This window comes from Odocoileus virginianus, chromosome 4, assembly GCF_023699985.2.
Source record: "Odocoileus virginianus isolate 20LAN1187 ecotype Illinois chromosome 4, Ovbor_1.2, whole genome shotgun sequence".
NCBI lineage: Eukaryota > Metazoa > Chordata > Mammalia > Artiodactyla > Cervidae > Odocoileus > Odocoileus virginianus.
Genome location: NC_069677.1, coordinates 65472195 through 65488371, shown reverse-complemented (window position 1 = coordinate 65488371; position 16177 = coordinate 65472195). Strand labels below are relative to the sequence as shown.

Genomic DNA, 16177 nt, shown 5'->3' with positions numbered 1-16177 from the left:
GAGATGGTTAGATGGCATCACCAACTCAATAGACATGAATTTGGGTAAACTCCAGGAGTTGGTGATGGACAGGGAGGCCTGCTGTGCCGCGGTTCATGGGGTCGCAAAGAGTCAGACACAATTGAGCGACTGAACTGAACCAAGACAAGGAAAACTCAAATATCCATAGATGGACGAATGGATAAAGAAAAATGCAGTATGTGTATACATATATATTCACATAGACATATAGGCATATTTATATATATACAACATAATATTATTCAGCCTTAAAAAAAAAATTCTGCCATATGCAACAACGTGGATGAACCTGGAAGACATCATGATAAGTGAAATAAACCAGTCACTGAAGGACAAATGTTGCATGATTCCACTTATATGAAATATCTGAAATAGTCAAGCTTCCAAAAGCAGAGGCTGGAGGGAAAGGGGAAATGGGGAGTCTGCTGTACAGAGGAACCTAGATCTCATCATATTCCATCATTATAATTGCATTCATTTATAAGTTATTTACATGTTCTACTGTGTTATGTCCATTAAGAAATAGATGCTAAATGTACTTTTCAAAAGAGTAAGGGAAGATATCTACTTTCTTTCCCTGCATTCCCAAAGAGTCCTCTCTGTGTATTCACTGTGGGTCACAGACTACTGAAATACTGTTATCCCACTCAGTGGTATTGAGGGATGGAGTGGCATGGTAAAATTTTCAGTGAGGTGGAGATTTTGGATGCAGAGTAATTTATGGAGGGCAGAAGCAGGAACAGGAAGACCCACTGATAGGTTACTGTAATAGTCCTAGCAAGCAATGCTCAGTCCTGGAATTTGAGCAGCAGGTAGGACTGGATAAGAAGAGATGGATTTGCAAAAATGTTAAAGATAAAAATCAGTAGAATGAAGTGACTGACTGCTGTGGATGGTAAGGAAGAGGGAAACAGGACAATAATCCTTAAAAGGAGGGGTCATTTACTGAGATCAAGGAATTTGGAACAAATTCATGAATTTCATTTTAAACCTTTTCACTTGCATTGTCTAATACTCTGGGCATATTCTACTTGTGGCTATCAAACACCTGAAATGGGACAAGTCTGAATCAAGTATGCTGTTAATTTCAAAGACCTACGTGAGAAATGAAGGTATAATTTTTATATTAATTACAAATTGAAATATACTACTTCAGATATACTAGATTAAATAAAAGATGTAACATCAGTCTCACATATTCCAGTTTACTTTTTATAAACTGAATGTTGGAAAATTAAAACTCACATGTGGCTTGCATTACATTCTATCAGGCAGCAATGAGGTTGAGTTTGACATGCCTATAGAATATCCAAATGGGTATATTCAGTAGACAGAAGAATAATACATAAGTCTACAGCCAGTGTGAGAGGCCACTTATAAACCTATCAGCACCTGCACCCAGTTCTTCTCAGTCCCAGAGATTAGGCAACCCGTTCTTCCTTTTCAAATCTAACTTCCTTTTTCAAGGTAACAGCTTTATTGAAATACAATTCACACACCATACACTTCATCTTTTCAAGTATAAAATTCAGTGGTTTTGTTCAGGAGTTATGCAACCATCACCATAACCTAATTTTTCCGCCTTAAAAAGAAATTCTGTCCCCATGAACAGTCACTCCCCATCCCCCTATCCTCAAGCCCTTGGCAACCACTGTTTTACTTTCTGTTTCTATGGATTTGCCTGGTTTTCAATGTCAACTTTGCAACTGGAGCTTCTCACTTCAGTGCTTCTGATCCTGTATTATGTGCTTTCCTTGACCTGTCCCATTCAGTTGTTTGTTTTTCAAGTGTACAACCTATCATGGAACCTGAATATGATCAAGACACAAGATCCACCTACCAGTTTAAAGGAAACACTGAAGACAGAAGAACACGTTAAACTATACTAAAGAGATGCTATGGGACTTCCCTGGTGGTCCAGGGGTTGACAGTCTGCCTGCCAATGCAGGGGACGTGGGTTCCATCTCTGGTAAGGGAAGATCCCACATGCCTCAGAGTGGCTGGCCCCGTGTGCCTTAACTACTGAGCTTGTGAGTTGCAACTACTGAAGCCCAGCAGCAGCCAAAAATCAATCAATTAATTTAAAAAAAGAGAGATGCAGTAAGCAAAATCTTTAGAATCTTTCTTCAGGATTAATGTGGTTTCTTCAACTAATTTGGAAGGGAAAAAGTGAGGAAAATACAGAGGGAAAATCTACAGATTATAAAAGACTTAACAATTTATTTAAATTCTGATTCATATAGACTGTAAACACACACACACACACATACCCATATAGGAGAGTGTGGAAAGACAGCAACAGCAGCATAGTTCTCAAACTCTCCAAATCCCCATACAAAAACAGAGCAAGTAGCTATCCAAAAGTCTACAAGCAATAAATGCTGGAGAGGGTGTGGAGAAAAGGGAACCCTCTTACACTGTTGGTGGGAATGCAAACTAGTACAGACACTATGGAGAACAGTGTGGAGATTCCTTAAAAAACTGAACTAGAACTGCCATATGACCCAGCAATCCCACTCCTGGGCATACACACCGAGGAAACCAGAACTGAAAGAGACATGTGTACATCAGTGTTCATTGCAGCACTGTTTATGATAGCCAGGACATGGAAGCAACCTAGATGCCCATCAGCAGACGAATGGGTAAGAAAGCTGTGGTACATATACACAATGGAATATTACTCAGCCATTAAAAAGAATACATTTGAATCAGTTCTAATGAGATGGATGAAACTGGAGCCCATCATACAGAGTGAAGTAAGCCAGAAAGATAAACACCAATACAGTATACTAATGCATATATATGGAATTTAGAAAGATGGTAATGATAACCCTATATGCAAGACAGAAAAAGAGACACAGATGTATAGAACAGATTCTTGAACTCTGTGGGAGAAGGCAAGGGTGGGATGATCTGAGAGAATAGCATTGAAACATGTATATTATCAAGGGTGAAACAGATCACCAGCCCAGGTTGGATGCACGAGACAAGTGCTCAGGGCTGGTGCACTGGGATGACCCAGAGGGATGGGATTGGGAGGGAGGTGGGAGGGGGGATCAGGATGGGGAACACATGTAAATCCATGGCTGATTCATGTCAATGTATGGCAAAAACCACTGTAATACTGTAAAGTAATTAGCCTCCAACTAATAAAAATAAATGGAAAAAAAAAGATAAATGGGAAGGAAACCCAAAAAAGAGGAGATAAATGTATACACATAGCTGATTCACTTGCTGTACAGTAGGAACTAAAACAACATTGTAAAGCCACTATACTTCAATAAAAATTATTTTTAAAAGGAAAAAAAAAAACAAAACAGAGCAACTAAACAGCAAAACCTGAACCCTTGACAACATTTACAGCAAAACTAGCTGACAAAGTATCTTCAACCAATCCCAGATTACAAACTGGGGCCAAAGGCTTACACAGTAGTGTCTGTGTTGGTAGAAAAATAAATATGCAATGGAGCGGCATTTAATGGAACTAACAAGAATTTGTTAGAAAGAACAGGACAATTTGAGAGCAGCAGCTGAAATGAGAAGTTTTGCCCTCTTCAATACCAGCTGAGTGCAAGAGGCTGAAATAAAAACTGAGGAGGCTGCAACAATCTAGCCCATGTGACTCCCACTACTGATATTCAAGAGCAAGTGAAAAACATAGGAGGTAGGCAAAGAAGATATGGACAGTAAGAGTTTCTGAAGAAGGAAATCAAGGCAAGGGAACAGAATAAATACTAAGTGCTGTTAAGTCAAGAAAATATTTATGAAATAAAAGAAGAAAAGAGACTATATCAACCCAGAATGACAAAGCCCAAAAGATTCTAGTAAAATTGCTGGATTTCAAAGAAAAAACATTATTTAGACATTTAGGAAAAAAAAAAAAAGAGTATCAGATTTTCCAAGAGCAAGCTGTTACACTAGAATAAAATTAAGACATTTAAGAAACTGAAAGAAAGTATGAGCCAAAAATTTTTACATTCAGCAAAACTGTCTCAGACAGTCAAAATGATTAGAGAAACACTGACATAAAGGTCTTGTGAGAAATTTACATATAGTTAACTGTAGAAGTTAAGATTAAGTGAGAGCTAAAAGGCATATAGTATAGTGTATAAATAGGTGTATGCTTCAAGACTGTAGGACTATTATCTGTGATTATTAGAAAAATGAGAAAATGGTTAGAACATACACAGAAAATTTTTTAATGTTTTCAGTGCTTCACAGGTGAGCGAGTGAAAGTCGCTCAGGAATGTCCGACTCTTTGTGACCCCACGGACTATACAGTCCATGTAATTCTCCAGGCCAGAATACTGGAGTGGTAGCCTTTTCCTTCTTCAAGGGATCTTCCCAATCCAGGGACTGAACCCAGGTCTCGCGCACTGCAGGCGGAGGTGGACTCTTTATCGGCTGAGCCATATGGGAAGCCCTGGTACTGGTAAGGAACCTGTCTGCCAATGCAGAAAACTTAAAGAGATGAGGGTTCAAACCCTGGTCAGGAAGATACCCTGAGAATCAGGAAGATACCTTGGAGGAGGACATGGCAACCCACTCTAGTACTCTTGCCTGGAGAATCCCATGGACAGAGGAGCCTGGCAGGCTACTGTCCATATCGTTGCAAAGAGTAGGACACAACTAAAGCAACTTAGTATGCACAATCACATTAGATTAGGTTACATTATTATTATTATTCGGGACTATTAAGCATGTAATATGGGATAAAGTCAAGGAGTAATTACCATATACACTAATTCTATCGTCCTTTTCATCCTCAATGTCCTTAAAAATCAGGGTTCTTGATATGGAAAAAAGAAAATTGAGATATAATAGAGAAGAAGTTTAATAAAATTTGAACTGGAAATACCAACGTGCTCCTTGGTAGGGGTCCTTATACATCACTGCTGCTGCTGCTGCTAAGTCGCTTCAGTCATGCCCGACTCTGTGCAACCCCATAGACAGCAGCCCACCAGGCTCCCCCGTCCCTGGGAATCTCCAGGCAAGAACACTGGAGTGGGTTGCCATTTCCTTCTCCAATGCACGAAAGTGAAAAGTGAAAGTGAAGTCGCTCAGTCGTGTCTGATCTTAGCGACCCCATGGACTGCAGGCTACCAGGCTCCTCTGTCCATGGGATTTTCCAGGCAAAAGAGTACTAGAGTGGGGTGCCATTGCCTTCTCCCTTATACATCCCAATACCATATTAAAAATACAACAGGGAACTCAACATGCCAATACGTAACTTCTGATCCTACTGCAGTTCTCATCTACATGAGTGATAGCATTCATCCAACTGCCTGAAACAGAAACAATAGATTCATCCTAATCCTCCTTTCTATCTAATCAAATTCTATCAAATGTAATCTAACTAAGTCTTGTCTTAAAGAGCTCTTGAATTCAAGTCTTCTCTCTCTTTCCATGACCCTAGTTCAGGCTCTCATAATGTTTCTCAGAATATAACTGGACATAAAAAAAAAATGAAATGATGACATCTGCAGCAACATGGATGGACCTACAGATTATCACACTAAATGAAGTTTCATAAGCAATACAAAACCGAAGGATACAACTCAGCAGTGGCTGAACCAAGAAATGAAGCCTCATCTTTGGAAGGCTGGTGGATCATTATGCCAAAATCAATCAACATTTACATCAAATCAACAGAATTTAGAATAGCTAATACCTGAAGTACACAGATAGGGGACTTGGTCCTACAACCAAATCTGTAAACCACTTTTTTCAAAGTTAAGTGTACAAAGCCTCCAGTAAAAGAACTTTACAAGTTAAAGGCTAGATGAAGAACTTAACAACAACAACAACAACAACAACAAACATCTCAACTCAAAATGGACAAAAGACTTGAGTAGACATTTCTTCAGAAGATATACAAATGGCCAATAAGTATATGAAAAGATGTTCAATACCACTAATCATTAGGGAAATGCAGAACAAAACCACAATGAGATATCATTCACACACATTAGGATGACTTTAATTAAACAAAACAAACAAACAAACAAAAAACCCAGCCAATAAGCATTGGGAGGACATGGAAAAATTGGACCCTTCATGTAACACTGGTGGGAATGTAAAGTAGTGCAGTCACTAAAGAAAGTACTATGGTGGTTCCACAAAAACGAAGCATATAATTACCATATGATCCAGCAATTCCACTTCAGGGTGTATATCCAAAGATATTTCAAGTAGGGGACTCAAATAGATGTTTGTACACCCACACTCATACCAGCAACATTCACAATAGTCAAATGGTGAAAACCTAAATGTCCATCAACAGATGCATGAATAAACAGAAAATGTGGTATATGCACAGAATAGAATAGTATTCAGCTTTTAGAAAAATGAAATTCTGATAGATGTTACAATATGAATAAACTCTGAGGACATGGTAAGTGAAATAAGCCAGACACAAAGGATAAATATCATATGATTTCTTTTATATGAGTTGCCTAGAATTGTCAAATTTACAGAGAAAGAAAGTAAAACTATGGTTATCAGAGACTGCAAGAGGAGAGAGTGAAGAGATGTTGCTTAATAGGCATGGGTTTCTAGTAGGGAATGGTGGAAAAGTTCTGGAGATGGATAGTGGTGATAGACGCACAATAATGTATTTTCTCAGTGTTTTTTTGTTTGTATGTTGTGAATTTATTAATTTATTTTCTTAGTGGTTTTTTGTTGTTTTGGTTTTGAATTTATATTTGTTGTCTTTTATGTTTGATGGCTTTTATGTATCTATAAAATAAGATGCTGAGGTTTCAGCATTTTGTTAATTAATTATTTCCAAAAAGCCAAACTCAATATACAAGGGATCATGCTTCTGAGCAAAACAAACTTTCTTGTTCTTCATTCTTTAAATTACTTTCATTGTCACATTTGGCTTACTATTACTGCTACCACATTCAGAGAAGATGTGCCTTTTCTTGACAAAAATAGTTCAGGAATGCTTGATTCCCCATCACAAAATAAGGGTTAAGAACAAAATAATACAGAGTGTACTTTTAAGATTTAGCTAATAATTTAAAATAATAAACTTAAAACCAGGCTTATTTTAAAATTTTAAATAGTTGAAAAAATGTTATAAAAATAAATGTCTACATTTTCATAGATCTTCTATATGCTTTTGGGTTATATTAAACAAATAAACTTTAAAATGTCACATGCTACAAAAATTAACTCAAAATAGGTCAAAGATCTAAATGTAAGAGCAAAACCCATAAAACTGTTAAAAGAAAATATTGGCGCAAGTCTTTGTGATCTTGGGATTTGGCAATTCTTAAAGTAAGATATGATACCAAAAACATAAGGACCACAATAAAATATAAACAAGATAAACACAGTCAAATTTTTAAAGTTCTCTGCTTCCTGTAGGTGAAAAATCAATCCAGAGATCAGGAGAACTTTTTTGCAAACCATGTATCTGACAACAGTCTTGTATCTATAACCCGTAAAGAATTCTTATGACTCAATAACAAAACCAGCACCACCACCAACAAACCAAAAGATCTCAACAGAGTTCTTCAAAGAGATATTTAGTCTTCCTTTAAGCTGGAATGCCATCTCCTAGCAATTTGCCAAAATGACCAACATAAAAGGAAAGATGAAAGGCACCTACTCTATGTTCTCTAGGCTTTTTGGAAAACACACCGTTGTTCCTTTGGCCACAAACATGAGAATCTACAAGAAACACGACATTGTAGACATCAAAGGAATGGGCACTGTTCACAAAGCAATTCCCCACAAATGCTATCATGGCAACACTGGGAAGAGTCTACAATGTCATCCAGCATGTCATTGGCATTGTTGTAAACAAACTAACAAGTTAAGGGCAAGATGCCTGCCCAAAGAATGATTGTACACATGGAACAAACTAAGCACTCTAAAAGTCGAGAGAGCTTCCAGAAACATGTGAAGGAAAATGATGAGAAAAAGAAAAAAGTCAAAGAAAAAGGTACTTGGGATCAACTGATGCACCAGCCTGCTCCACCCAGAAAGGCACTTTATGAAAACCAATGGGAGTGAGCTGGAGCTGCCAGAATCACTCCCTATGAATTCATGGCATGATTTAAAAAAACAAAAACCCACAAAAGATCTCCAGACTCTAAAAATATTTCTCTTAACTAAGTGAAAGTGTGGTGTCCCTTCCTGCAAAGAAATACTTGAAGCAAATTTTAATTGTCCTAATTCAGTGGGTGGTGTCATTACTATTCAAATTTAGTGGGTTTTTATTTTCTTCCTGGAAAATATGAGGAGGTTTACTATGCAATATACTCCAGTGGTTAGAAACTGCCAGAAATTATTTATAAAATATTTGTATTAGGAAAATAAAAAGATATACAAACAGCTAATAAACACTTGAAAAAACGCTTAACAACATCAACCACTAGAATTAAAATCAAAATGAGATACACTTCACATTCATAAGGATGGCTAAACTAAAAAGAGATGGATAGGAAGTGTTGGCAAGGAGCTGGAGACATTATAACTTTTGTTGGTGGGAATGTACAAAGGTATAGCCACTCTAGAAAATACTGACAGTTACTCAAAAAGCTAAAGAAAGAATTGCTATAGGTAATTTTATTCCTAGGTATATATTCAAGAGAAATGAGAACTGATTTGTTCACAAGTGTTCACAGCAGCATTTATAACAGCCAAAATAGAAAGCGAAAGTGAAGCCACTCAGTTGTGTCCAACTCTCTGTGACCCCATGGACTGTAGCCTACCAGGCTCCTCCGTCCATGGGATTTTCCAGGCAAGAGTACTGGAGTGGGTTGCCATTTCCTTCTTCAGGGGATCAAATCCGACCCAAGGATCAAATCTGGGTCTCCTGCACTGTAGGCAGATGCTTTTACCGTCTGAGCCACAAGGGAAGTCAAAATGGAGAAACAACTCAAATGTCCATCATTAATGAACAAATACAGGAAAAATGTGATATATCCATACAATGTTATATTGTATATAAAAAGGAAAGAAGTATAATTTATGCCACAACATGCAATTTCTATGTGTGGAGACGGGTGGTAAATACAGGCCATCTGGAGGGTTGAGAAGGTCCCACTGGCCCAGGTGCTCCTTGGATAGGTGTCAATTCATTGTCCTCAGTCCTTCCCCCACCAATTTATTCTCACTTTTTAGACCTCTCAACTCTGGGCCTGGGACCTCACCACGTCAGTGCAAGTGAAAAAAGCTTCCGTTTCCCTATCTGACTTCTCCTATGTGTATTTTGGGACATGGGTTTGTCCACTTTCACTTGTCATCTTTATAATCACACCAGCCTTCATCTCCTAATCCTTGGAGAAACCTACATCTCTATCATGTTTTACGGCAATTTAAGAGATTTCCTTTTTTTTTAATACACAAAAAATTTCAATAGGATCTTACAAGATGGAGATTAAAAATGGTTATTCAATCCATCATCTCAAACTGGAAGCTCCCTATCTAAAAATTTTTTTTAAGTGGGCCAGTTTTATTTATTTACTTTTGGTTGTGCTGAATAGCTTTTGAGATTTTAGTTTCCAACCAAAGATCACACCTGGGCCCTTGACAGTGAGAGCACACAGCCCCAACTGCTGGGCCACCAGGGAATTCCCTCGAAATCTCAAAAAGTAGAGTTTACATATTTTCTCAAACCTGAGCTCTTTGAATCACCCAAACCTTCTTTCCAAATAACATGAAAATTTGGTCACAGGCCGTAAACACTGTCATCTCTATTAGTCTCTTAAAAAAAAAAAAGAACCAGTAGGAAGCATTCCTTGTCAAATAAAACCAAATTACCAAATTTAAAATGTTTTTAATATTTAAGAAAATAAAATTATCAATCTAGCAGTCTGAAAAGCAAGTTATATTTTATTTTATTTGAGGTCTTCATAATTTCATACTCACATTTCATTTGAAGTATTTAAAAGAACTGTTTCCAACAGTATTAATCTTTCCAGACACTTAACTAGAATCAACAATCACTGTCTTTTTATATTTTGCCATAATAATTTATATTTATTTACAAAAGTAATGTAAAACTAAAATCTGTAGTATAACAGTATATTCCAGGTGTACACTAATAAGTGTATCCCATTTAAACAAGAGATTATATACAATACACAATAAAAACTTCCTTTCTCATTAAAGTAAGTTAACCAGAATATTTAAATCAACAAAGTAATTTAGTAACATAATTTAGGGGAAAAAAAATTCAACCCAAATCCCATTTTCCTATCTATTTATATCCACTGTGTGAGGGAGAGGGGAAATGGGAAAGAAATGTTTATTACAGATCTTCACTTTCTCTACCTTGCATTATGTCATCCAGGCCTGGGCTGGCCTCATCCAAGCTGAGGATACTATTGATACACTAACTGATACTACTGATACATCACATAGAAAACTGAAAACCTCTCAAACTTCATGTGTCCAGAACAAAACTCAATTCCTCCCCAAACCTATTCCTCACTATTCCTATTATTATTCCTATTCCTATTCCTAAACCTATTCCTAAATGCTAATGGTACCAGTATTCACCCAGTTCTTACTGCAAAAAACAAAGTCATCCTTTATTTCTCTCTTTCCTTCATTCAATCCATCAATAAATTCTGTTTCCAAATTCCAAAATTTACCCATTTTTTCCCCATCTCCACTGTCAGGTCACTGCCTCCTGCCTTCTAACTGATTTCTCCACTTTTGCTCTTATCTCCTTAGAGTCCAGATCCCTCTCAGCAGTCAGTATAAATCAGATCACATTACTTCCCTGCTTAAAATACTGTTTAGAATAAAAACCAAATTCTCTACCATGACTTACAAGGTCTTTCATACGCTGACCTGTACCTACCTCTCCATCCTCATCTCATGTCTCTCTGACTTGCTCGTGATCTCCAAGCCACTGTGCTTCCCTGAGTGTCACAACCCGGTTCCTCACTTAGGAGCATCGCATTTGCCATTCCCTATGCCTAGAACCCCAAGCTCCTCAAGGAACTAGCCAGTCTTCCTTGTATTCAAACATCACCCCTTAGAGAGACCTTTCTAAGGTAGTCACCATCCTTCCAATTATCTACAAATCATCCTTCTTAGTTTTTTTGCATACCACCTATCACAATCTAGTTATCTTACTTCTTTATTGCACCCCCTCCCCAAATATAAGCTCTTCAAGGGTAGAGACTTATCTATCTTGCTTATTATTCTCATCCATGCCTAGAACTTACCAACACTTAGCAGATATTCAAAACACTTGTTGAATAAATAGACAACTTCATAAACATCATCAAAGCAGTAGAGATATTAATTATATTGATTTTTATTATTAGCTTATTATAGTTTAAATTGTATTAGTTTATTGTAAATAAAAGTTTTAACTATATTCCAACAGAATAAAAAAAATATATATGAAGAGTACATGAGCACAAAGGAAGAGAAAAACACCACTGTGCTAAATCCTGTCTTTTAAGACAGGAATAAAGTAAAACACATAGAGGCTATTGCCGCTGCCTGTCAGGCACCCAGGACCTTTCCTCCCCCAAGGGAACTCTCAAACAGGATACTTCCCATTTGGAAGAGATGCATTTGTAAGACACCACCAGACTGTCCAAACGAAAAAAGACAAAAGGGAACAAACATCTTTCAGGATCAAAACTCCAGGCGAGACCAGAAAGGGGGCTTTCAAAGCAATTTCCACAACCTCTTTCCAAAGAAGTTCAGTGGATCAGAACACAAAGAAAAAACTAACGAGAATCCCTCAATGGATCCTTTACACACCAACAAAATTTCTTCAGAAAGTGACTTGGTCTTGCAAAGGAGCTCAGCAAAGGAAGAGCTGTGTAAAACACACTTCAAGTTGTACTGTCAAGTGGTCAAATGAGGACAAAAACCTTATACAGTATACATCTATGTGGGAGTATGCATGTGTATTATGTATATAAATCTATGTCCCCAAGGAACACTAACAAAAATACTTATTATATTTAATCACTATAGAGATATTAAATCACTAAAGAGACAATGAAGAAGTTAAGAAGAGTAGTTTGTGGTTGAGAGCTGGCTTTTTGAACCTTAGCACTGGGGAAAAGGGAACCCAAGACTTTTTACAGCATTATAGAAAAACACATTAATCTGGAGGAAAAGAACATGTGTAAGAACAACAACACAAGAAGAAAACCACATGTAGTCATTCTGGTGGTTTGGTTAGGGAGCGGGGTGGGATTCAATACAGAAAAGTTATATTAAAGAATAAAAAGAGAGTAATAGAAAGCACTAGGAAAAAAGGTCAATGAAGCAAATGCGGAAAAGCAAAGTCAAGTCAATGGCTATACCAACAAACCTAATCTGGCACTTCTATATGTATCTTTAGAATTTTCTCTCTTATAAGGAATAAAAATAATCTTGCTTTTTTGTATTTTTGCATACACAGGTGATGTCAATCATAACAAGTGAACAGTTCCATTTTAGGGCCGTACACACTGCCAAATACATGGTTAAAAAGTTGTACTGCTGCCTTTTCCCAGTATAAACATGAGGAAGAAACAGTATGAGCTGGAAAAATGAATTCCCATTGGAGAGAAAAGACCATCTCACCATTTAGTTCTATGTAATACAGCAGCTTCTCAGATATGATTTTATCTGTTCAAAGGAGTTAAGATCTGAGAACAACAACAAAGGTCACCAAGGAACTAAATCAGAAATAGTGTCATGCAAGAAAACAAACATTTTTTAATACAGCCTCAAGGTCTTCACTTGGGGCCCATTCACTTTTATTTTAGATGGGATTCTAACGCATTTGGCCAAGTAGTTTCTCAGTGTACAGCAAATCAGAGGTAGCAACTAGAAACTGGAAAAGACAGAAAACTGTGTTGAAAGCAGATGACCTAACAGGAGGAGACTAAAACATTGTTGAAAAAAAGCAATTAAAAAAACTCAGAATCAATCTAGAAAGTGTTGCTGGCAAGGTTTTATCTAAATAGCCTCTGAGATTATGTTTTATTTTAGTTTAATGTGACATTAATATGATGCTTAGTATAGTGACTTGGGTGAAATATGGAGTTATAATGATCCTAAAGTGATAAGTTTTCAATCCTGGAGTTTCTGATTTAGTAAGCAATTATAGCTTATTCAACAGACCAAACGTGATTCTGCTGCACACCTAGAACTGAGAATCACTGTCCTAACAGTCTAAGGAAAGATTATACTACACTTGTATTATTTAAGAAAGGAGATGTAATGTACAACATGGTAAATTAACACTACTGTATTTTCTATGTGTATGTGCGCATGTGCACTCAGTCGTGTCCAACTCTTAGTGATCCCATGGACTGTAGCCCACCAGGTTCTTCAATCCATGGGATTTTCCAGGTAAGAGTATTGGAGTGGGAGGCCACTTCCTCCTCCAGGGGATCTTCCCAACCCAGGGATCAAACCCTCATTTTGTGTGTCTCCTACACTGGCAGGTGGGTTCTTGACCAACTGCACCACCTGGGAAGCCCTGTATGTTATATATGAAAGTTGTTAAGAAAGTAAATCCTAAGAGTTCTTGTCACAAGAAAAGTTTTTACTTACTTCTTTTATTTTATATCTATATGAGATGGTTCACTAAACTTACTGTGATAACTGCTTCATGATGTATATATTAACAAATCAAATTATTGTGCTGTATTACCTTAAACTTATACAGGGCTGTATGTCAATTATATCTCAACAGAACTGGAAGGTTAAAAAAAAAAACAAGTGAGGATTTACCATCATCTTTAAATGTGTTCAATAAAATTTGTTTTTAAAGTTTGTGTATTTTGAGGTAATCAAGAATAGTCACGTTAGCAGAACACTTCATCTCCCCAAAGGAGGGAGTGCACTAAACGGCATGCTGCCAAGAGCCCGTCTACCCACAGAACAGTATCTTTTGAAACTGCATAAACATAACACATTTATGCAATGATGAGTGAAGCAGAATACTCAATGAGGAACGAAATAAGTTGAAACTTAACGACTTAGAGTTATATGAAGAAAACATCTCATTACTTAAGAGTCTGGGTATTAAACCCCTCTCTATGCAGTAGAATCTCTTGAACAAATTACTTAAAACTTTTACTCACCTTTCTGAAAAATCAGAGTCTATAAATTCTCTAGCCCGTTTTCTATCACTGAAAAGAAAAAAAAAAAAAAACATGAAAATGCATAAGGAACTTTACTTCATGAATAATTTACTTTAACTTATCTAATTCCACTTTGAATATATATCCAAACACAAAACTAACAATTACAAAAGATATGTACATAAAATCAGAACTTAAATTTTGTCACTGGACCCAAGAAATCACAACAGTCATAGGTTTGAAATGAGCTCAACGAATCTCTAGGAAGAAATACTGCAGATTTATAAATGAGAAGGGCTTTCCTACAGGAGACACGGGTTCAGTCCCTGGGTGACAAAGATCCCCTGGAGAAGGAAATGGCAACTCACTCCAGTATTCTAGCCTGGAAAATCCCATGGACAGAGGAGCCTGGTGGGCTACAGTACATGGAGTCACAAAGAATCAGACATGACTTGTGTGTCTACCAATGAAACAACAACAATAAACGAAAAGGCACAGAAAAGCTTTATTCACTCTAGGATGACTGATTCTTAAAAACATTAGATAATCATACTACATGTAGTATAAAGCACAGCTAGTTATTGAAAACAGCAAAACCCTGGTCATCTCCAAAGCAGGCCAGCATTACTGGCTCAGACTTGGCTTTCATTAAATTATCTTCCAAGGGTACAAAAAACTCCAGCCTAACTTGCAGATCTATATGAGGATATTGTTAAGGACTGAATGAAGGTCATGGTATTATTATTATTATGGACTTAACATGATACTATCTCTATGTGTGTGTGCACACACACATGATGTTATGTGTTAACACATATTGTTATGGACTTAACATGATATTGTTAAGGATGGAATAAAGAGCCTCTTGATGAAAGTGAAAGAGGAGAGTGAAAAAGCTGGCTTAAAACTCAACATTCAAAAAACAAAGATCATGGCATCCCATCACTTCATGCCAAATAGATGGAGAAACAATGGAAACAGTGATGGACCTTTCCTGGGCTCCAAAATCACTGCAGATGGTGATTGCAGCCATGAAATTCAAAGACGCTTGCTCCTTGGAAGAAAAGCTATGACTAACCTAGACAGCATATTAAAAAGCAGAGACATTACTTTGCTGACAAAGGTCCGTCTAGTCAAAGCTATGGTTTTTCCAGTAGTCATGTATAGATGTGAAAGTTCGACTATAAAGAAAGCTGAGTGCTAAAGAATTGATGCTTTTGTACTACGGTGTTGGAAAAGACTCTTGAGAGTCCCTTGGACTGCAAGGAGATCAAACCAGTCCATCCTGAAGGAAATCAGTCCTGAATATTCACTGGAAGGACTGATGCTGAAGCTGAAACTCCAATACTTGGACCACTTGATGCAAAGAACTGACTCATTGGAAAAGACCCTGATGCTGGTAAAGACTGAAGGCAGGAGGAGAAGGGGACAACGGAGGATGAGATGGTTGGATGGCATCACTGACTCGATCAACATGAGTTTGAGCAAGCTTTGGGAGTTGGTGATGGACAAGGAAGCCCGGCGTGCTGCAGTCCATGGGGTCGCAAAGAGTCAGACGTGACTGAGTGACTGAACTGAGCTGAAAGGCCATGGAATTACAGGTGATTCTGTCACTTCATCTTACTTGATAATGGAAAAGACATTATGTATACACATGAAGCGATGTCCCAAGAGGTGATAGGAGGAAAGAATCTGCCTGCCAATGCAGAGACACAGTGGGTAGGGAATATCCCCTGGAGAAGGAAATGGCAACCCACTCCCGTATTCTTGAATTCTAGAGAATTCCATGGACAGAAGAGCCTGGCAGGCTACAGTCCACAGGGTCACAAAGAGTCAGACATGACTAAGCACACACACACACAAAACTCTTTTGTCTCTAACGTGTGTGTGTGTGTGTGTGTGTGTAACTTAAAGGACTTTGCCAGGATTGTTATTTCATTCATTTCTTTAATATCCTTGAAGCAAGGAGATTCTTATTGAACCAAGATTTACTGTTTGCTTATTAGAACTCAAAACTATAAGTCAATGACAGAACCATCAGTGTGGTATGCCATTTTGGAAATAATTTCTAAAGGAACAAAATA

General features: G+C 37.4%; 1 protein-coding gene across 12 annotated transcripts in view; it reads right to left on the bottom strand.

The window, feature by feature from the left end:
* TFDP2 (transcription factor Dp-2) overlaps positions 1-16177 on the bottom strand; it is a 209111-nt gene that overhangs the window by 24880 nt on the left and 168054 nt on the right. For all 12 annotated transcript variants that reach the window (XM_070466651.1, XM_070466652.1, XM_070466650.1 and 9 more), the window contains one exon: positions 14094-14141. In XM_070466651.1, coding sequence (XP_070322752.1) covers positions 14094-14141 — 48 coding nt within the window. The remainder of the gene's footprint in view (positions 1-14093; positions 14142-16177) is intronic.